Here is a 24,260-nt window from a genome sequence, read left to right on the forward strand (position 1 = left end):
GGCTGAAGACCAAGACTTGGCCTTCTCTGCCGAGGTGTACCCTCTCTCCGTAACCGAGACTGAGGTCATGTCCTCTTACCACCGGGAGAACTTACAGAAGGATCTCATCCACAAACCCACATCCCCTTGCCATGTTATACCTCCGGATCGCCTAGTACCAATCGTCACTTCTACTCTTCGGAAAGTACCCCCCGGAAAGACCCATGTTCACCCTGCGCTTCGAAGAGGTATTTTGAAGTGGGGACATTCCTCATTGGAGGCCGGGCACTCTGGAGTCCGTAAGACTGGCCAACGGATCTCCCGTCACTACTGGTGGTCCAGTCTGTTCCAAGATGTCAAAGACTTTGTGGCTTCCTGTGCCATCTGCAGGCAAGAAAGAGGGGGAGGCCAAAGGGGGGGGGGTACTGTCACGGCCGCGGCGGCGTCCCGCGTTCCGGACCGCCGCCGCGACCGCCTCCTGCCCCATGCAGCAGCCGGTGTCCATAGTCAGGGACCCGGCGCTGCTGTTACTTCGGCCCCGGGGGGCGCCTCACCTCTCCACGTTCCTGTCTGTCGCTGTGCCGGCCGGCGCGCGCGTCCCCGCCTCCTAGGGCGCGCGCGCCGGCTGTCTCTGATTTAAAGGGCCAGTCCGCCCTTAATTGGTTAGTTGCACCAATCACTCCCCTATAAATCCCAGCATGCCCTGTCCCTTGTGTTGGAGCCTCTACATGCTTTCCATAGCGTTTGGCCCAGCTCCCTGTTGTTCCTGATCCCTGTCCGCTACCTGGTCCCTAGTCCTTGTTCCTGATCCCTGTCCGCTACCTGGTCCCCACTCCTTGTTCCTGGTTCCTGCTTCCCCGTTATACTTCAGTTCCTGTGTTCTGCCTGTCACGTGCGGTCTCACCTACAGACCATTGCCAGTATCATCTCCTGCCTACGGCTCCTGCTGCGCCTCGCCTGCCGTCACCAGCAACCAAGCCAGGGGTAGCGACCTGGGGGTCGCCTGCCGCAGCAAGTCCATCCCGCCTTGCGGCGGGCTCTGGTGAAAACCAGCGGCCCCTTAGACTCCGCTCCCTGGTGAGGTTAGTGCCATCGCTGGTGACGGTCCAGTGGATCCACTACTCCAGGCGTTACACTGTGCCCCCATATAGTAATAATGCCATCCCTGCTGTGGCCATATAGTAATAATGTCATCCCTGCTATGCTCATATAGTAATAATGCCATCCCTGCTGTGCCCCCATATAGTAATAATGCCATCCCTGCTGTGCCCATATAGTAATAATGCCATCCCTGCTTTGCCCATATAGTAATAATTCCATCCCTGCTGTGCTCATATAGTAATAATGCCATCCCAGCTGTGCTCATATAGCAATGCCATCCCTGCTTTGCCCATATAGTAATAATGCCATCCCTGCTGTGCCCATATAGTAATAATTCCATCCCTGCTGTGCCCATATAGTAATAATTCCATCCCAGCTCTGCCCATATAGTTATAATTCCATCCCTGCTGTGCTCATATAATATTGCCGTCCCAGCTGTGCTTAAATAGTAAGAATGCCATCCCAGCTGTGCTTATATAGTAATAATGCCATCTCAGCTGTGCTCATATAGTAATAAAGCCATCTCAGCTGTGCTTATATAGTAATAATGGCATCCCAGCGGTGCCGCCATATAGTAATAATGCCATCCCTGCTGTGCCCATATAGTAATAATGCCATCTCAGCTGTGCCCCCATATAGTAATAATGCCATCCCAGCTGTGCTCATGTAGTAATAATGCCATCCCAGCTGTGCCCATATAGTAATAATGCCATCCCAGCTGTGCTCATATAGTAATAATGCCATCCCAGCTGTGCCCCCATATAGTAATAATGCCATCCCAGCTGTGCTCATATAGTAATACCATCCCTGCTGTGCCCATATAGTAATAATGCCATCTCAGCTGTGCCCCCATATAGTAATAATGCCATTCCTGCTGTGCTCATATAGCAATAATGCCATGTCATTGTGCCCCCATATAGTAATAATGCCATCCCTGCTGTGCCCCCATATAGTAATAATGCCATCCCTGCTGTGCCCCCATATAGTAATAATGCTTTTAATTGCCGAGTAAGGTTAGGAGATACAGAGATGTGGGGGGAGCAGGGACAACACTAAACAGTGCTGGGGGGGGGTACCGGCCCGGAGGGCATATGCCACTCTGCCCAGTCCACCCTGGTACTTGTAGTTCCCCCGGGCGGCCCCGTTCTGCTCATACCTGGAGGAGGGAGAGGGGGGCGAAGGAGGAGGGGAGCCCTCACCTCATCCACGGTGCAGCAAACCGGGCTGACATTGTGGCCAAGGGCAGCGAGGCAATGCTGGGGGGGCAACTCGTCCGCCAAGCCCATCTTATTGTGAGGGGGGGGGGGGGCTGGAGGCAGCGGAGACACATGGACACTCTGGGCGGGGGGTCAGGAGGACGGGGATGCACGGACACGGCGGGAGGGGGGTCAGGGGTGAGGGGACACACGGGCACAGAGGGCGGGGGGTCAGGGGTGAGGAGACGCACGGACACGCCGGGAGGGGGGTAAGGAGAACGGGGACGCGGGGACGCACGGACAGAGCGGGCGGGGGGTCAGGAGGTCGGGGAAGCACGGACAGAGCGGGCGGGGGGTCAGGAGGATGGGGACGCTCGGACAGAGCGGGCGGGGCTCAGGAGGACGGGGACGCACGGACAGAGCGGACGAGGGGTCAGGAGGACAAACAGATACGTCGGGCAGGGGTGAGGGGGATGCAAGGAGGAGTCTGACTTGTGGGGGGTGAAAATACTGCTGATATTTTCACGGTATACCGCCCAGCCCTACTGTGAAGTTGCAACTAGGGAACATAAAAAAAAAAAGATTTTGTTTGCCGAACATGCAAGAACAAATAACGAACGGACAGTGGAAGAGTGTGTTTCAGTCTATGCACATTCGTACAGATTATCAAGTGCAAAGCATAAATAACGCAGTTGCGTACACATTTGTGTATTCATTTCATTTGCATTCATTTGCGTACAGATTGTATACGGTCTAGAGTTATATACAGTACATGCATATAGATTATCAGACGCAAAACGTAAACTACGCAGTTGCATACGTTCGCAAGTTCGAATTCGTTCTAAAATGATCATTACAACCCTTCCGATAATTAAAAAAATTGTGATCGGCGACCACGAACAATTAGCATCATGTTCACTTATCACTAGTTGCTACACAGCTTACCGTCCCAATGGCCCAATCCGCCCACAGGTGTGCCTGCGTCGACAGAAGCTCTGCTTCTCCTGCATCCTTTCACAAAGGCACCCGAGAAGCGATTGCAGCAACCGGCAGCGTTCCTGTAGACTTCCAGATCTTGCAACAACGGCCATGAATAATACAAAAGATACGTTGCATAGAAGTAAGTATACAGTATACCCGAGCAGGCCGGCCATTGCTATGTGCGACCAGTGCGGTCGTACATGGCTCTGGCCACCAGCCTGTCAGGGGGGAGCGCCATGGATGGGTAATGTACTTACCCATCCAAGGCGCCCCCTGCAGGGCTCCCCCATCCGCCGCTGCCCGTCCGCCCGCTGCTCCGCTTCAGCAGCAGCAGTACTGATAGAGAGAGCCATTGGCTCCCTCCCTGACAGTCACTCTTAAGGCCGCACTTCCTGCGGTCACAAGAGGCTGCAATCTCCCTTTAGTGTCTGCACCCGACGACACTGGAGCGCCGGCACCAAGGTAAGGGGGATGCGGCCTCTTGTGACCGCTGCAGTGCGGCCACAAGAGGGAAGAGAGGAGGAACTCTTGGACCCAGGTGAGTTTAAGTGTTTGTTTTTTTATGTTATATGGAAGGGGGCGCACAGCAAAGGGGCTATATACTATTGGGGAGAGTGCACAGGAGGTCTATATACTATTGGGGGATAGCACAGGGGGCTATATACTATTGGGGGAGAGCACAGGGGAGCCATATACTATTGGGGGAGAGCACAGGGGGGCTGTATACTATTGGGGGAGAGCACAGGGGGGCTATATACTATTGGGGGAGCGCACACAAGGGGGCTATATACTATTGGGGAGAGCACGGGGGCTATATACTATTGGGGGAGAGCACAGGGGGTCTATATACTATTGGAGGAGAGCACAGGTTGGCTAAATACTATTAGGGAGAGCACACAGGGGTCTATATACTATTGGGGGAGAGCACACAGGGGGTCTATATACTATTGGGGGAGAGCATAGGGGGGCTGTATACTATTGGGGGAGAGCACTGGGGGGCTATAGACTATTGAAGGAGCGCAAAGCAAGGGGCTATATACTATTGGGGAGAGCACAGGGGGGCTATTTACTATTGGAGGAGAGTACAGGGGGTCTATATACTATTGGGGAGGGCACAGCAAGGGGGCTATATACTATTGGGGAGAGCACAGGGGTTCTATATACTATTGTGGGAGACCACAGCAAGGGGGCTATATACTATTGGGGGACAGCACAGGGGGTCTATATATTATTGGGGGAGAGCACAGGGGGGCTATATACTATTAGGGGAGAGCACAGGGCGGCTATATACTATTGGGGAGAGCTCACAGGGGGTCTATATAATATTGGGGGAGAGCACAGGGGGGCTATATACTATTGGGGGAGAGCACAAGGGGGCTATATACTATTGGGGAGAGTGCACAGGGGGTCTATATACTTTTGGGGGAGAGCACAGGGGGCTATATACTATTGGGGGAGTGCACAGCAAGGGGGCTATATACTATTGGGGAGAGCACAGGGGGTCTATATACTATTGGGGGAGAGCACAGGGGGTCTATATACTATTGGGGGAGAGCACAGGGGGGGCTATATTCTATTGTGGGAGAGCACAGGGGGCTATATACTATTGGGGAGATCACAGGGGGCTATATACTATTGGGGAGATCACAGGGGGCTATATACTTCTGGGGGAGTGCACGGGGGGCTATATACTATTGGGGAGAGCACAGGGAGGCTATATACTACTGGGGAGAGTGCAGAGGGGGCTATATACTTCTGGGGGAGCGCACAGAGGGGCTATATACTACTGGGGAAGCACACAGGGGGCTATATACTACTGGGGAGTGCACAGGGGGCTATATACTACTGGGGATAACGCACAGGGGGGCTATATACTACCGGGTAAGCACACTGGCGGTCTATATACTACTGGAGAGAGTGCACAGGGGGCTATATACTACTGGGGGAGCACACAGGGGGGTCTATATACTAATGGGGGAGCGCACAGGAGGGCTGTATATAACTGGAGGAGCCCATGTGGGTCTAAAACGATGGAGGCAAAGAGGGGTGTAACTACTGTTTAGGGGTACAGAGGGGTGTAACTACTATATAGGGGTACAAGGGACCTAACTACTGAATGTGTTGGAGCCTAAAATATTTGTCTGGCAGATTCTGGAGAGAAGATTGACAGCCAGGAGAAGACTTCAAGGTAGCCCAGGCTGGTCGGAGAGAAAGAAAAGGTGACAGACTCTGATTGGAGAAGACGCCCCCTGTGAGTCACTGGATGTAACTGCACTCTGTTACAGAGTCTGTAGTGAAGGGGTCATGATGTGGCGGTATTATGTAATGGTATCATTGGTGATATCTTCGTGATATCATGTAATATGTAATCACTGTATGGTGGAAATAGTGTTATAAGGTAAATACTGTATGTATTGGGGCTCTTGATACAGTGTGGGGGCAAATTCAGTACATTATACCATGTGCCGAAAGGAAAGGGGGGGGGGCACTCTTGAAGGCTGTGCACTGGGCCCACCAATGTATTAAAACGGCCCTGACTCCGGCAGGGATTCAAACCAGCCGCATGGAAAACTGTCATGTCATTGAATAGCGGCCGCACAGACCTGTCAGTTCAAATTTGTGTGCTATAGTGAATTGGGATGCGGGCGCACAAGGATGTGCCCACATCCCAATTCAGTGCAAATGAAGTTCATCAGGCAGGTACTGCAGTACCGGCTGGGATGATTTTGACAGACACCAGCTGTCCTGTGACACAGCCAGGTCACAGAACGGCCAGTGTCTTACGCTTTGTGAACCCAGCCTAATATAGTATGCATATCTACGTTCTTCACATACGACTGTTTGTTTACTCATGTGCCATTGATGTTTCCCTGTATTGTTAACGTGATGAGATCATCATGTTGGCCCCGCCCACATGTTTTAGCGTTTTTTTGCGGTCTATTTAAACCTGTTTGTATTGCACTGTACTACTACTAAGCTGATAAAGGCCATGCTTGACGAAACATCCTATTTGTACCAGGTGTCACCTGCACTTTAATAAAATAACAGAACTAAATTGGTGAGTGCTTGATCTTCTCTACTATCTTTCTGGCTACTACCGCCTTGAGCACCACCTACCCATTGAAGTGCCGTCCTCTCCATACTGATCCACTAAATAAGTTCAGACCGAATACCCCTAATTAAATAAATAAATTCAGACCCTTCCGTCTAAATTTATTCAGTCCCCTTGAGTTCAAATTGGTCTGTGAATAGTATTTTTTATTCAACAACAGTATGGAGATACTATTCAGTAATTATGTGGTGGAAATATGTGGTCATGGTGCTGCAGTATTACTGTATAGTGGGTTTATTGTGTAATATTGATCTTATTAAATACCATTTTGAGAGATTATTCGGGCAAAACTAAGATTTGCTTTGGGCTGGTGGTGGTGTAAAAATAATTAAACTGCTATATGCACTTCTTCCAACATTGCCAGACCTCTGCGGGTTTTCACTTCTTCTGGGTACTCCTACATCCCTACCTCACAGGTCTTCTTAGCCAGTCATTGTGGGGTCAGGATGGCACAGAACCTGGAAGTAGTTGAGACATGCAGAGGATCAGGAACATTGGCGCAGCAACTGCAGGGGACCGGAGTAGATGAGTATAGGATGTTCGTATTTTACACAACCCTCAGCCCAGGAGAAAGTGTTTATTTTTCCCACACAAGCTCTTTCAATTGAAGCATACAGTACACAGATTAAATTCACAAAATGGCACAAACATGTTTCAATTCTGAAACTGCTTTAACATAGTGTAAGAGTAGTTACTCAAAATATGTTAACACTTTTTTGTGAGGGGGCCCAAAGTTTGTGAACAACGTGGGGCCCAAGGTCCCGTTAATTCACTTCTGTTTGATTGGAGTTTGGGTCAACTGTGAAGTTGCTGTCACCGCGGCCCGATCCGCACACCAGTGCGCATGCCCACTGACTTTAAGAAAGTAGAGAAGCTTATGATTTACCTGTGATCATAACTGTCCTGATGTTGGCAGCACTCAACTCCTGCAAAACAGGTTTTGTTTCTGGTTTCAGTCGGTTTTCTAATATGAGCAATCCAAGGAAATCCAAGTCTGATTCAATATCCTCCCTAAAATTTCAATCATTTGATTATTCATAAATTACTCAATTCTAATAATTTCTCTTTTAACAAAAAAGTGTAAAGAAATAATAATTTGCAAAATCCGCAGTCCGCCCAAAGAAGAGAATTGACAATTCTTTGGGCGGACAGAGAATTGTGCTTGAGAATATCATTGAGTCTATAGAACAGGCAAAACTTCAGAAAGGAGTCCTCCGCATGGCCTCCGCTTGACATTTCTGCACAGTTTCTGTAGTGGGAACATACTCCTAGGATAAAAGGTCAATCAGTACAGGGCAATAAAGAAAAAAAGTACAGTATCATACAGTACATTTTATATCATAGTCTTGGGGCTTCCATATCAGACTGAAGCTATAATGTCCTTTGCTCTTAGTAAGCAAGTTCTTCCAATCTGTAAATCTGGTAAATTCTATTTTCTCAGTGATAACAGATACAAAGATTTTGGAGAAAGCAAGTGGAGCCAAAACTACTGTTTGAGCAAATTTGCCATTTCTAGTCTGCCATAGACAAAAAGTCTTAGTAATAAATGGAATATAAAAACATGTAGGTTTACCATACCTAATAAAGTTGCCATCCGCTGCCATCTTGTTATCCAAAGTTTTGTAGGCAAGGCCAATAACGCGAAAGCCTTTCATTGTATAAAACTGAAGTTCTTGGAAAAAGCCTTTTGGTACTATGAAAAACAAAAAAAAAAAAAAAAAAAATTTAAGTTCTAGCAGATTTTCTAAAAATAACAAAATATAATGGGGGACATTTATCAAACTAATTGCGCCTGTTTTTAGTCTAATATATCAAAAATAAATGTATTATGAATTTATGAAGTTTTTTAGACAAGACTATAAAAATAAGATGTGACTTTTTGAATTAGATTTTTTGTTGTTAATTAGATCGAAAGTGCGCCAGAATTCTTTTTTAGCTAAATTTATTAACTGCGCAATTTTTTAAAAAGTTGCATATATTGGCGCATCGCTACCTCTGCTCCGAACCAGGTGAATTTATTAGACTAATTAAAAGACCATTATTTTTAAGATACATTTACTATGCTATTAGACAATTTACTTAAATTTGACTAAACACATTAGATTGGAAATTATGCAAAAACATCTTTGACAAAATTGAGTGTTTAGATTTGTTAGTAAATATCCCCCAATGTGTATTAAAGTCTTAGGATTAGACTAAAAGGAGTTTATGTGGCCATCATTTTTCTCCTGGAATAATGAAGAATGCTGCAGGAAAAAAAAATGGCATTCTCCAATAGACAAAGGCATTCCTCCATATTCCAGTGCAATGCAGAGGCAAAATACAGCAGAGCTTTATGGTATGGAGCTGCAGGAACTCTATGGACCCAAACTAAAGATTGGCATAATACACACTAGTCTTTGGCTAATCTATGGGGAAGTACAAAGCATCTAATTTATGAATCTCACAATGAAATTTCAGCTCTGAGCTAGTGCAAATTTCAGCTCCAATAACGACTTTTTTCAGGTGTAAGTTATAGTAAATGTGGTGGGCTCAGGGGGCCATGATCCCTTTACAATAAGCCCCACCCACTTGATAGGAATAAAAAGTCACAAAGGTCTGTGCTAATCCGGGCTTTGGCAAAGATATGCAACTTTTTGAATCCAGAAAACTGGCATACCTTGTTGATAGATTCCCCACTAAGTACCCTTGTCTATGTTGCATGTAAATGAATCCACTGTGTGTATATTCAATGTCTACGTTTATATATATGTTACATGTTTTCAGTTAGAAAAGGTTGAGTTAACACTCCATTAACCTGGTGCAACATACACATTGGCATCCTTTCATAAAAAAAGGATGCTGACATAAAACACAGCATACTGGCAGTGGTGCTCTTCAGTTGAAAGAAGAGGCTATGTAAGGTCTTATTCACAACGTCTTTAAGTTCCATTTAATAAAGATATACTGTATTTTTAGAACATGGCCCAAACATAGTCACTAGCTATGTTGCACAAATTAAACTGAAAAGGACTGCTGCTAGTGTGCCATACTATATGCACGCATACCTTTTTGACATGATGACATGATGAATACCTATGACGTATACACCAACTACATTACACAAGGCAAACTATCTTACCACTTTCTGCCTTGCAAAACTTTACCACCATCTCAGGAGCTCCTTTCATAAATACAACATGTTTATCCTGACCAACTTCTTGAGTGACTACAGACATTCTCTGTAAGCTGGAAGAAAATGGAAACTGGTGGACAATGGCTAGTCCTTCTGATGGACCCTAGAGGGTAAAAAGTTTGATAAAATGATATCAAATACAAATGTCACTCACATACATTAAAGTATACCTCTAGAGAAGTATCACCTATACAAACTGTATTTAGAGAATCAGAAAGGGTTTCTCATAATCATAGGCCCAGTGTCTGTACCCTTTTAGTCATAATAAAAGTTGATGACTACAAAATCAGCTGCAACTCTGACATTTGAATTGGCATCATGTTATGCTACATTTTCCTGCAATAGCTATGCAAATTGAAAGGTAGAGATGCTATAGTAGTGACAATCAGAGAGTCACCATGTTGGTTAACAATTAAAAAAAAAATCTTTATAATACAGCTCTCCTTATATGTTGCAGTGTGTGTCTACAAACATCAGTGAGTGTTTACATACAAAGTCAACATATTGATGGCCAGAGGTCAAGAAAGGGCACACGATCAGCTGTTTGGCATAGCCATCAGCACCAAATGAACACTTGAAGGGAGCCAGAAGCAAAAGTCTCTATTCACAATGTAGTGGCTGAGCTAGATTACTGCAGTTCAACCACCATTCACTTCAGTGGGAGCTGAGTTGCAGTAATCCAGCATGACCACTGCACAGTAAACAGTGGTTTTTGCTTCTGGCTCCTTTCACAGCATATGCCCAGAAGCAGCTGTGTCAAACATCTCATCCGCAAGGATGCTGTATGATTGTTATTTAGTACATCTCACTCTGTATGTGTCTCATCAGTTATGACAGATGAACTGTGTTGGAGTATATGTGTATATATATATATATATATATATATATATATATATTTATTTATTTATTTTTATTTTATTTTTTACTCTAAAGGGATCAGGAATCTCACCATGCTTCTTCTCTTTTTCCCTGGCCTTACAATGAAGTAAGATGATGGAACTTCATTATTTTCTGTTGCTGACTGTGTTACTTCCTGAAAAGATTATAAATAACGTATAAAGAAAAGCAGAAAATATAAAAAGATAAATATTTGATATTTACTATACAATGTGTTTCAGTAGTAAAAACATTTATATGTATGGCTATGTTCCCACAATGTCTTTTTTTTGTCCGTTTAAGTCCAAAGAACACTCATTATTTTATAAATATTATGACACCCTGAAATATGTTATGGAAGTAATAGAGAAATATGGGAGTAAGTCTGGACTAGCAATAAATTGGGATAAATCAGTTCTCCTTCCCTTGTCTGGTTCTATAATGAGTACACAAGACTTTCAAGATTGGAAGGTTAGGGTTCTGGGACCAGGTGAAAATTTTAAATACCTGGGTATAAATGTTACAGGGAAAATACAGGAATTCAAGGACCTTAATGTTGAACCCATATTAAAAACTCTGCAGAATAAAATAAATATTTGGTGTGACCTCATTAGAAACAAGGCCGATAGAATAATGTTAGTTCAAGCTATAATTCTTCCTAAGCTCTTATATTTGTTTAATGCCTCCCCAATATGGATAGACCAAAATACCTTCAGGAAAGTGGAAAAAATGTTGAATAAATTAATCTGGGGTAGAAAAAGGGTGAGAATCAGGATTGAGAATTTTTGCCGCCCCTATAATAAAGGAGGATTTGCCCTTCCAGATATGAAACTTTATTTTTTGGCAGCACAGCTTAATAACGTATGGGAAGAAGATAAAGGGGAATGGTACAGGTATTTACTGGCCGAATCTGAAGGAATATATGAGAACATCTGGGAGCTTCTAGAATCAGGTCAATTAAGGGATAAAAAGTGGAGTTTGTTCCCGTCGGTACACTTACTGTTTCGGACCTGGGAAGAAGTAAAAGAAGTTTTGAAGATAAAAAGGGGATTGAGCTTCTCACCAATTTGGTATAATACAAACTTAGATGAGTTTTATAAGTTAAAAATTTTAGCGGAGCATAGCAAAGTGGGTATAAATCAAATAAGTGATCTTTTTGTGAATGGAGAGATAAAAACCTGGCAAGAGCTGAAGGAAGAGAGAATGGTATCAGATAAAGGGTGGTTAGAATACTGTAGCCTGTATCATGCATATATTACAACTAAAAATAAAGAAATACTCATGGTACAGGATACCCCAGTTACAATAAAATTGGTATTTACAGAGGGAAAAAAGGGGACTATCAAGATTATATGGAAGTCTGAGAGATGTAAAATATGAAGGTATGCAGGTAAAGAGTCGGAAAAAATGGGAGGAAGAGTTGGGAAGTATATCGGATGAGCAGTGGAAGTTAGTCTTAAAAAATATAAAAAAGGTGTCATTAAACAATAATCATAGAATAATACAATTTAATTTGGTGAATAGAATTTACTATACCCCTGCTTTCCTTTATAAGATAAGAAAGAGAGAAGCAGCTAACTGTATGAGATGTGGTAGAGAGCCAGCGGGTTCGTTACATATGTTATGGTCCTGCTCTGAACTGCAGAGCTATTGGGAAAGCGTAGTAAGGGAAATTCAATCCTCTCTAAAGCTTAGCATTCCTTTGGAACCAAAACTGATTATTCCTGTAACAGGAAAAGAAGAGTCCTTTTGAGTTAATGGCTTTTTATTGCCAGGCTGCAAATAGTGAAAAGGTGGATGTCTGAGAAGGCCCCAAATATTAATGAGTGGAAGAAAGCATGTGAACTCTATGGAAGTTACGAATAAAGTGTTTGTTGTTTTTTTTTTTTCTTTTTCCAGCTCTGCCCAGGGGAAGAAGGGGGGGGGGGAAGAGGGTTGAATAAATGTTAAATGATTTGTGATTTGTCATATGAATTTTTTTAAATAAAAAAAAATAAAATAAAAATAACAAATAACAATAATAACAAACAACTTAATAAACATAAAAGAAATGATAGATAGTTGTGGAGAACTGCCGACACTATGGATAGCATTGAGCTTTAGTCATTTCTGTTGCTCTTAATGAATACATTTGGCGTAATAAAGAGAAAGAAAATTTTTCATTAAAAAAAATAAAAAATATTATGACACATCACAGGCGTCATTAAGAAATAACGACTGTTATTTGGACTTAATCGGCCAAAAAAGATGTTTTTCAGTAGAGCTACTAGTCAGATTTAGGCTATGTTCTCACACCCCAAAAATGACAGCCATTTTTATTTGACGGTCTTTAATTAATGATAAATAATGGCTATTATTTTATAACAATGACTTCTATTCATATAATAACGGCTGTTATTTGTCCTTAAATGGTGGCCGTTTTATGAAAACGAACATCATTTTGATGATGTGTGAACATAGCCCAAGGCTCTGCAGCTTTAGGCTATGGTCACGCTTAGAGGAAAGGAGAATAAGTGATTTAAGCAATGTGATAAAGCTGAAAAAAGTACTATGTTCACACATCTTTTTCAGGAGAAAACTGAAGTTTTTTGATAATGATTGCCGTTAATAAAGATCATGGCCATTATTTTGCCTAAAAAGAAATTGTGGGGACATATTAGGGAAGGCAGCCGTCTCATAACTAACGGACTAACGTTTATTTAATAAAATGGCTGTGTTTGCCTGATATGTTTAAAAAGTGGGAAAATAGCCTTATTGGGTAGATGACAACAATTCCTAAGCTGACTATTTTACACCCTCTGTCTCTCACTAGTGTATCTTTCCTGACAGTAATGGATATACAGACAGAATATAATAGTCAACATTATATTTAATAGATTTATAATAATCATTCTTAATCATACCCAATTTGTAGCTTCAAACATTTTCAAATCTAATGGATCTCCTTGGATTGTTCCATCAACAGCAACTAATGAGTGACAACTTGTCAAAGCTCCAAGCAATGGTCCCCAAGGCAAAGTACTATCAGATGTGAAGTTGTGCACCTGCTGGAAACTAACAGTTGAATAAAATGTGTGATTTTACTACTTATTTGCACAATGTATATGATGTCTATGGAACAATCATTTCAGTCTGCTTATACTGTATATTTAGTAGCAGAATCTGTTCACACTATGTTAAAGGCTATAGACACCTTTATTAGGTCTTTTTTAGAGTTGAGCAAGTAGTAAAATATTTAAAAGATCCAAATTTGATTCATATAGATCGCGGTGTTTAACTATTCGATCAATTATTGAAGCCGATTAAAGTCAATGGGAGAAAAATGCTTGTTTCTTGGTGACCTCCAAGTGGTCAGATTTAGGTTTCCAAGTCCACCTCGGAAAATAATGCAGACACCTCTGGAATGCAACTGGGACAGCAGGGGAAGCATGCCCGGGTGCGTCTAACACGCCCAAGTTGCAGTATTACAGCACTATCACAGCCCCTGAACAATACACTCCAAAAACAATATAACCTCTATGTAAGATGGGAAAAAAAAAACACAAAGAAACCTTCTTTCCCCTACATTAGCATAGACAGAAAGCCAAATTTTAAGCAAAAGAAACTTTTTCCTGCACTCCTTTAACCTATTAGGGACATACGACATACCCGTACATCATATGTCCCCAAGAGGTGTTCAGAGCGGGGCCGCATGTAGCCTGGGACCGCGGCTATTAGCGGGCACGGTCCGATCGCCGTGCCCGCTAATCGGGTAATTGGAGGCAGCTGTCAAAGTTGACAGCTGCATCCGATTCCCGTATGCAGCCGTTCCCTGGTGTCTAGTGGCGGTGATCTTCCTGTCTGGTGCAGGCCGGGGTTCGCACCAAGATGGCGCTGACCCCTGCTCGGCACTCGTTCGTTTTTGGCTGCAGCAGCCGAAAGCAAACTAATGCCGATCTGATTGATCTTTGCTGTATAATTATACAGCAAAGATCTCAATGATAGATCAGCAAGTATATACTAGAAGTCCCCCAGGGGGGCTTCTAGTATATGTGTAAAAAAAAAAAAAAAAAGTATTGTTATTAGTAAAATGCCCCCTCCCCTAATAAAAGTTTGAATCACACCCCTTTTCCCATGTTTTAAATAAAAGTAAATAAATAAATTAACATGTTTGCTATCGCCGCGTGCGTAATCGCCCGAACTATTAATTCATCACATTACTGATCTCACACGGTAAACGGCGTAGGCGCAAAAAAATCCCAAAGTGCAAAATTGCGCATTTTTGGTTGCATCAAATCCAGAAAAAATTTAATAAAAAGCAATCAAAAAGTCGTATTTGCGCTAACAAGGTACCAATAGAAAGTAAACATCATGGCGCAAAAAAATACACCTCACTCAGCCCCATAGACCAAAGGATAAAAGTGTTATAAGCCTGAGAATGGAGCGATTTTAAGGAACGTATGTTTGTTAACAATGGTTTGAATGGTTGAAAAGTTATACATGTTATATATTGTTTTAATTGTAACCACTTGAGGAACATGTAAAACAAGTCAATTTTATCCCAGGGTGAATGGCGTACAAATAAATACCCCCCAAATAAAAGAAATGCATTTTTTTTTTCAATTTCACCACACTTAGAATTTTTTTCTGGTTTCGCAGTGTACTTTATGAAAAAATTCAGCCTGTCATTGCAAAGTACAATTAGTGATGCAAAAAATAAGGGCTCATGTCAGTTTCTAGGTGAAAAAATGCAAGTGCTATGGCCTTTTAAACACAAGGAGGAAAAAATGAAAACACAAAAACGAAAATTGGCCCCGTCTTTAAAGGGTTAAATCACATTGCCTATGACAACCACAGATGACATACGCAAGGGGGAATAAAGCACCACCCACCGCTAACTGTCATTGGCAATGACAGGCTGAAATTTTTCATAAAGTACACTGCGAAACCAGAAAAAAATTCAATGTGTGGTGAAATTGAACAAAAAAAAATGCATTTCTTTTATTTGTTTTTTTTTTGTTTTTACGTTGTTTGCCCTGAGGTAAAACTAACTTGTTATATATGTTCCTCAAGTCGTTACGATTACAACGATATGTAACATGTATAACTTTCATTGTATCTGATGGCCTGAAAAAATTCAAACCATTGTTAACAAATATACGTTCCTTAAAATGGCTCCATTCCCAGGCTTATAACGCTTTTATCCTTTGGTCTATGGGGCTGTGTGAGGAGTCATTTTTTGCGCCATGATGTGTTCTTTCTATTGGTACCTTGATTGTGCATATGCGACTTTTTGATCGCTTTTTATTACAATTTTTCAGGATTTGATGCGACCAAAAATGCACAATTTTGCACTTTGGGATTTTTTTGCGCTTACGCCATTTACCGTGCGAGATCAGGAATGTGAATAATTATTAGATGGGGTGATTACGCACGCGGCAATACCAAAAGCAGATCTGTCCTTGATCTCTCACAGCATGCGTCTGAAGCGAGCACTGCCGACATCAAGTTTTATATGGCAGGGTCATCTGATCTGGCCAACCAGCAGCCCCCAGTAGTATATAGATCCCTGTGTGCTGCCCCAGTTATATATAGACCCCATGTGTGCTCCCCCAGTAGTATATAGACCTCCTGTGTGCTGCCCCCAGTTATATATAGACCCCCTGTGTGCTGCCCCCAGTTATATATAGACCCCTGCGTGCTGCCCCCAGTAGTATATAGATCCCTGTGTACTGCCCCAGTTATATATAGACCCCCTGTGTGCTGCCCCCAGTTATACATAGACCCCCTGTGTGCTGCCCCAGTTATATATAGACCCCCTGTGTGCTGTCCCAGTTATACATAGACCCCCTGTGTGCTGCCCCAGTTATATATATACCCACTGTGTGCTGCCCCCGGCTATGTATAGACCACCTGTGTGCTGCCCCAAGTTATATATAGACCCCCTGTGTGCTGCCCCAAGTTATATATAGACCCCCTGTGTGCTGCCCCCAGTTATATATAACCCCCCTGTGTGCTCCCCCAGTTATATATAGCCTCCCTGTGTGCTGCCCCCAGTTATATATAGCCCCCTGTGTGCTCCCCAGGTATATATAGACCACCTTTGTGCTGCCCCCAGTTATATATAAACCCCCTGTGTGCTGCCCCCAGTTATATATAGCCCCCCTGTGTGCTGCCTCCAGTTATATATAGCACCCCTGTGTGCTGCCTCCAGTTATATATAGCACCCCTGTGTGCTGCCTCCAGTAGTATATAGACCCCCTATGTGACCCTTCAGTTATATATAGAACCCTGTGTGCTCCCCCAGTTATATATAGCCCCCCCGTGCACTCCCCCAGTTATATATAGACCCCCTATGTGACCCTTCAGTTATATATAGAACCCTGTGTGCTCCCCCAGTTATATATAGACCCCCCTGTGCACTCCCCCAGTTATATATAGACCCCCTGTGTGCTCCTCCAGTTATATATAGACCCCCTGTGTGCTCCTCATGTTATATATAGACCCCCTGTGTGCTCCTCAAGTTATAAATAGACCCCTTGTATGCTCCCTCAGTTATACATAGACCCTCTGTGTGCTGCCCCCAGTAGTATTTAGACCCCATGTGTGCTCCCTAACCCTTCCTATATCGCAGTTATCCTCCAAAACAGCCAAACTAAAAAAAAAGAAAAAGAAAAATTATACTCACCTGGGGCGCTCGTCTACTCCTCCCCGCAGTCTTGTGGCCGCAGGCAGCATTTTGCCTGCAGTCACGAGAGGCCGCTCTCACAATCACATAACAGTGCACCCACACACCCCTGACCCCGCAGAACATCACATAACAGTGCACCCACACACATCTGACCCTGCAGAACATCGTATAACAGTGCACCCACACACCCCTGACCCTGCAGAACATCGCATAACAGTGCACCCACACACACTGACCCTGCATAACATCTCATAACAGTGCACCCAGACACTCCTGACCCTGCAGAACATTGCATAACAGTGCACCCACGCACGCCTGACCCTGCACAACATCCCATAACAGTGCACCCACACACTGACCTTGCAGAACATCTCATAACAGTGCACCCAGACACCCCTGACCCTGCAGAACATTGCATAACAGTGTACCCACACACCCCTGACCCTGCAGATCATCACATAGCACCCACACACACACCTTACCCTTCAGAACATCGCATAACATCGCACCTACACACGCCTGACTCTTCAGAACATCTTATAACAGTGCACCCACACACCTCTGACCTTGCAGAACATCACTTAACAGTGCACCCACACACCCCTGACCCTGCATAAAGGGTCCCGCAGATAAGGATAGCTCCTCCCACACTGGTTACATGGGCATGACGTCATCAAAGGTCCTTTACCAAAGGTCCTTTACACCTCTCTGTCAGTGCTGCTGTATGTAACTATGAGCGCTTCATAGTTACAGTGCAGGGCGGGCAAGCGGGGGGCAGGATGGATGGGTAAGTAAATTAATTACTTACCCATCATGTCATCTGCTGGCGCCCCCCCCCCCCCTCTGGCCTTACGCCCCGGGCAGCTGCCTCCCCCCCCCCCCCCTCCTACGGCCCTGAGCTGATGTCCTGGTAAGAAGGGCTTTTGGGGTCTTGCCTGCCTTAAATCTCTGAAATCCTTTCTGTCCCTACTCCAAGATCGATCCCTGAAATTGTCCTGCAGCAATTAGAATGTAGGTGCAAATAAATTCAGTGAAGCCTAATGAGAATAAACAGCAGCTGCCTGTCTGTCAGAATAAGCACCTGATGGCCTTTTCACTGTACAGTATATGAGGATGTCTATGCTGTGTTGTGTATTGTATTAGCCCTAAGAAGGGCTTTTGGGGTCTTGCCTGCCTACAATCAGCTAATTCCTCACTGTCCCTACTCCAATATCTGTCCCTGAAATTTTCCTGCAACAATTAGAATGTAGGAGCAAATGGAGCAAATAGATCCAGTAAAGCCTATTCAGAATTAACAGCAGCTGCCTGTCTGTGAGACTAAGCAGCTCATGCGCTGTTAGCCGGCCAATTCCTTGTACATCCGAATGGAATTTGGTCTTGTAGTAGCCCTACAAAGGGCTTTTGTGGTCTTTCCTGCCTAAAATTACCTAAATCCCCACTGTCCCTACTACAAGACTTCTCCCTCACTACCTTCAAGATGGCATCTGATGATGAGCAGGAAAAGCCGAGTTCTTATAGTTGGGAGGTCACATGAGTAAGCAAGCCAATGATTGTAGATGCTGTCCTCGCGATGCCAGTGTGCTCTAGGGCCTGTCACCCCCCTACTTAGTTATTGGCTAGAAAAAGGTGCCGAGCAAGGTGGAAGGAGAAACAAATTTTTTGTGCGTTTACGGTTGCATGCTCGATCGAAAATGAGTATTTCGAATAGTCTTATAAGTGCTACTCTCTCATCTTTAGTCTTTGTTAAAACAAATAAATACATTATAACTCCTTTACATGACATTGTTGTAAGGTCACTGACTTACAAATTTACATGTTTTTTGAGATTAATAAGTAATGTGTTACATAAAAGAATTTAAAATAAAAAAAGTATGATGTCTAAGAGTTGCTTTAATTTTCTAATGCTTTAATCAAATCACAATATATAACATTAAAAAATAATTTATTTATTTATTAATAAGTTATTATACATCATGGGTATCAAACTGGTGGCCTTCTAGCTATTTTACAACTACAATTACCATCTTGTCTGGATAGCCAAAGCCTTGGATGTCCAGGTATAATGTAAATTGTAGTCAGGGGCGGATTAACTTTACCATAGGCCCCGGGCTGTTCACCAAACCTGGGCCCCCCCAAACCACTGTTACTTTGGCAACACTAGAGTGGTGTTCATAGAATAGGATAGACAATGTCATGTTGCCCTTAAATTCTGCAAAATTGCTGTAGAAAAGCCACATTTTTTTACAAATCATGGCAGAACTGTAGCCAGGAGACATTTCACCAGTAAAAGTAACAGTTTTTTGGGTGGCCATGGGCCCCCCAGGAGCTCAGGGCCCCAGGCTACTGCCCGAAATGGACCAATTATAATCTGCTACTGATTGTAGTTTTGCAACAGCTGGAAGGTGGACAGTGTAACACCTCTGTTAAACAATATGAATGGGTTCAATGAGAATGGCTGCAATATTTCAGACAAGAGACTCTCGTTTTAACATATTTTATGGGATGTTACTTAAGTTATGTTACAAAATGGATCTGGCAATATACAGATTTAGGCCAGGTTCAGACTATGTAACTGTGCGGCTGTATTTGCGGCTGTAATTGTGCGGCGGTATCTTTGGTGGTTCATGCGTACGCTGGAAAGTATAGGATATACGGCTGCACAGTGCACACTATGTATGAATCTACGGCCCGATCGTAAACGGACCCGTAAAAAATGAACAAAACCATTGTTTGCGGCTGGACATGCGGCCGAGGATTGACAGGCGGTCCGTACGGAGTACTTCAAAAATAGCCGGCAATGATGCCGAATGCCGATGCCTCTAATAGTTAATATATTAAATTAATAAAACACATTTTCTTTGTAATAAATTCAGTTTCGTTGGTCAATAATTTAATTCTAACGAATCCATCATTTAGCAATTAAATATACTGTTAAAATAAATAGATATATAAATAAATGTATATTTATATATATATTTATTTTTTGACAGTATATTTAATTGCACAATGATGGATTCGTTAGAATTAAATTATTGACCAACGAAACTGAATTTATTTAATCGAAAATTTGTTTTATTAATTAAATATTAATTAGTACAGGAAGCTCCATAAGCCGTTAATTCATATGCCGGCAATAGAGCATTCTGTACTAATCATCACTTTACTTTAATGAAAACATCAAATGTTTCTTCTAATTATGTTATCACAATAGCATTATTAGAAGAAACATTTAGAATTATATGTGCGCTCAGCTGATTGGCTGATCGGCTGAGCACACATATAATGAGCCGGTCCGCAGCACAGTCACTTCATTGTGCTGCGGACCAGCGAAGAGGACACATCGGGGTGAGTATAGAGCTCTCCCCACCCCCTCCCCAGCACTGCACCCCTCCCAGCAAGGAAGTGGGGGTCAGTTAACCCCTTCCTTGCTGGGATGGGTGCAGTCTGACATCAGTCTGGCCCCCAAGGGGTTAAGGGGGATGCAATACATCCTCCCTTAACCCCTTGGGGGCCAGACTGTAAGCAGCGATCTGTAAAGATGCTGCATACTGTAAGGTGCACAACACCGCTCACAATGATGGGTGTTGTGCTCCTGTTTGTGTGTTTTTTGTGTGTTTCTCCCTTTTTGTTTTTCAGATATCGGTATCCTGTGGATTACGTCGGATTCCGTGGACTACGTCGATGACCAGCGTTTTTTTAATGTTTTTTTTTTTATAAAATGGTCAATGGGGGGTGTTGGGGTGTTTTTATTTGAATAAAAAAATGTTTTAACTTGTGTCTTGTCTTTATTTCTTTACTTTATAGACTTAGTAGTGGAAGCCGTCTAATAGACGGAATCCATTACTAAGTTGGGGCCTAGTGTTAGCCGGTATAAAATGGCTAACACTAACCCCCTATTATTACCCCAGTACCCAATGCCACCAGGGGTACTGGGAAGAGCCGGATGCCAGTGGTCCCGGAGCGTCAAAATTGGCGCTCCTGGACCGGGCGGCAGCAGGCTGGTAAGATTTAGGCTGGGGAGGGCCTAAACCAATGGCTCTTCCCACCCTGGTCTTACCAGGCTGCTGTCGTTTGATTTTTAACCCGGCTGGTTATAAAAATAGGGGGGACCCTATGCGGGTTTTTTTTAAATAAATAATTAAAAAAAACCGCATAGGGTCCCCCCTATTTTTATAACTAGCCGGGTTTAAAACCAAACGACAGCAGCCTGGTAAGATTGGTTTAGGCCCTCCCCAGCCTAAATCTTACCAGCCTGCTGCCGCCCGGTCCAGGAGCGCCAATTTTGACGCTCCGGGACCACTGGCACCCGGCTCTTCCCAGTACCCCTGGTGGCATTGGGTACTGGGGTAATAATAGGGGGTTAGTGTTAGCCATTTTATACCGGCTAACACTAGGCCCCAACTTAGTAATGGATTCCGTCTATTAGACGGCTTCCACTACTAAGTCTATAAAGTAAAGAAATAAAGACAAGACACAAGTTAAAAAAAAATTGTATTCAAATAAATACACCCCCACACCCCTCATTGACCATTTTATAAAAAAAAAAAAAAAACATTAAAAAAGCGCTGGTCATCGACGTAGTCCACGGAATCCGACGTAATCCACAGGATACCGATATCTGAAAAACAAAAAGGGAAAAACACACAAAAAACACACAAACAGGAGCACAACACCCATCATTGTGAGCGGTGTTGTGCACCTTACAGTATGCAGCATCTTTACAGATCTCTGCTTACAGTCTGGCCCCCAAGGGGTTAAGGGAGGATGTATTGCATCCCCCTTAACCCCTTGGGGGCCAGACTGATGTCAGACTGCACCCATCCCAGCAAGGAAGGGGTTAACTGACCCCCCCCTTCCTTGCTGGGAGGGGTGCAGTGCTGGGGAGGGGGTGGGGAGAGCTCTATACTCACCCCGATGTGTCCTCTTCGCTGGTCCGCAGCACAATGAAGTGACTGTGCTGCGGACCGGCTCATTATATGTGCGCTCAGCCGATCAGCCAATCAGCTGAGCGCACATATAATTCTAAATGTTTCTTCTAATAATGCTATTGTGATAACATAATTAGAAGAAACATTTAATGTTTTCATTAAAGTAAAGTGATGATTAGTACAGAATGCTCTATTGCTGGCAATATGAATTAACGGCTTATGGAGCTTCCTGTACTAATTAATATTTAATTAAGAAAACACATTTTCGATTAAATAAATTCAGTTTCGTTGGTCAATAATTTAATTCTAACGAATCCATCATTGTGCAATTAAATATACTGTCAAAAAATAAATATATATATATACATTTATTTATATATCTATTTATTTTAACAGTATATTTAATTGCAAAATGATGGATTAGTTTAAATTTAATTAGTGAACAACGAAAGGCACTTTATTACAACGAAAATGTGTTTTATTATTTTAATAGATTAACCATGAGAGACATCGGCATTACTGCAGAGGATCGCAAACCCCGGTAATAGCAATTCATGTAAACTGTGTTCCCTGCTTTCCCAGATGCATCCAGAGGTGTTTGCATCACTTTCTTAAGATTTTATTTGTTATTTTTAGTTGAACCAGATTTCCAAGTAAATGACCGTATGTTTTGAGCCGCATGTCTATTTTTTCCCACGGCCGGAGTTTCATCCGCACATTTACAGCCGCATAAAAAATACAGCCGCACAGTTACATAGTGTGAACCTAGCCTTAATGCAGTTTGAGTAAACAAGTGCAAGAAATATTACATAATACATGCATTTGGGAAACGCCAGTGCTATAAACTAGATTACACAGAAAACACTACAAGGGATATTTATCAAACTGGTTTAAAGTAGAATTAACTCAGTTGCCCCTAGCAACCAATCAGATTCCACCTTTCAGTCCTCACAGATTCTTTGGAAAATGAAAGGTGGAATCTGATTAGTTGCTAGGGGCAACTGAGCTAGTTCCACTTTCTACCATGTTTCCTAAATCTCCCTCTCTGTATTCTAAATATGCAACAGAAGAGCCTGTTGAGCCTCATTGAAGAGCCTCGAAACACAGAACTAGCCAGATATTCCTCCGAAAAGGACCAAGCCAAGGGGTAGCTCCTGTAAGGAAACCACCAAAATCACCGTATTTAATGGCCTTATAAGTCTCTGTATTCTGGGCCTAAAATTTTAGAATACTGAGCATGGTGACAGAAATGTAAAAATTGTACTGTGCTGATAACACATACCAGTTTCCATGGGAAGGCAGAATTCCCCATATATCCAACCCATCTTCAGTCAAGGTTCCAGTCTATGATAAATAAGCACTTTAATATACATAAAATACATAAAATACATAATACTGCGTTCACACTCATATATTTCAGTCAGTATATGTATATTTCAGTCAGTATATTTCAGTCAGTATTGCAACCAAAACCAGGAGTGGATTAAAAACACAGAAAGGATCTGTTTATACAATGTTGAATTTAGTGGATGGCCGCCATATAACAGTAAATAACTGCCATTATTTCAATATAACAGCCATTGTTCTAAAATAACAGCAAATATTTGCCATTAAATGGCAGCCATCCACTCAATTTCAACATTGTGTGAACAGATCCTTTCTGTGTTTTTAATCCACTTCTGGTTTTGGTTGCAATACTGACTGAAATATACTGACTGAAATATACGTAGTGTGAACGCAGCTTCTTGATCATTTTGTACAAAGTTTTACATAAAGCAGTGTACATATTTTTAATGGCCTATTGGAATTAGAAGAAAGTATGTCATATGTTAGAAATGGGAATTTCCTTACCTTATCAAAGCAGATAATGTTTAACCTGCCACAAACGTTTATTCTTTGAGGGCTGATGCAGAAAATTCCTGTCTTTTTGAGCCTGCGCTGTGCATACATAATACCAGTAGATAAGGCAGCTGACAATGCTGGAGGAACAGCCGTAGTTATAATGATCAAGGCTTTTATCAGCACTTCAGTCGGAGACTCCTACAGTTCAACAAAGTACAAGAATTTAGCAAAACGCATATTTTAAGTGCAGAAACAAGACGTAAACTTCTTAATGGAAATTGTGCTGAATTTCTTTAACATAGATAAAGATGCCTATACAAACTAAACCCAACTCAGAAATTTAACCCCTTCAAGACAGAGCCCTAATGCACAAAAGTCCGGGTCAAATTAATGCAAAGTT

The 24,260-nt window shown here is 42.9% G+C and overlaps 1 protein-coding gene across 1 annotated transcript in view; it reads right to left on the reverse strand.

The window, feature by feature from the left end:
• LOC138795669 (probable cation-transporting ATPase 13A4) overlaps positions 1 to 24,260 on the reverse strand; it is a 204,539-nt gene that overhangs the window by 117,631 nt on the left and 62,648 nt on the right. Inside the window, exons 12-18 of the mRNA XM_069975054.1 lie at positions 23,870 to 24,058; positions 23,301 to 23,362; positions 13,324 to 13,474; positions 10,494 to 10,577; positions 9,491 to 9,647; positions 7,948 to 8,062; positions 7,256 to 7,380 (exon numbers count right to left, since the gene is read on the reverse strand). Coding sequence (XP_069831155.1) covers positions 7,256 to 7,380; positions 7,948 to 8,062; positions 9,491 to 9,647; positions 10,494 to 10,577; positions 13,324 to 13,474; positions 23,301 to 23,362; positions 23,870 to 24,058 — 883 coding nt within the window. The remainder of the gene's footprint in view (positions 1 to 7,255; positions 7,381 to 7,947; positions 8,063 to 9,490; positions 9,648 to 10,493; positions 10,578 to 13,323; positions 13,475 to 23,300; positions 23,363 to 23,869; positions 24,059 to 24,260) is intronic.

The sequence above is a fragment of the Dendropsophus ebraccatus genome, chromosome 6 (genome assembly GCF_027789765.1).
Source record: "Dendropsophus ebraccatus isolate aDenEbr1 chromosome 6, aDenEbr1.pat, whole genome shotgun sequence".
Classification (NCBI taxonomy): domain Eukaryota; kingdom Metazoa; phylum Chordata; class Amphibia; order Anura; family Hylidae; genus Dendropsophus; species Dendropsophus ebraccatus.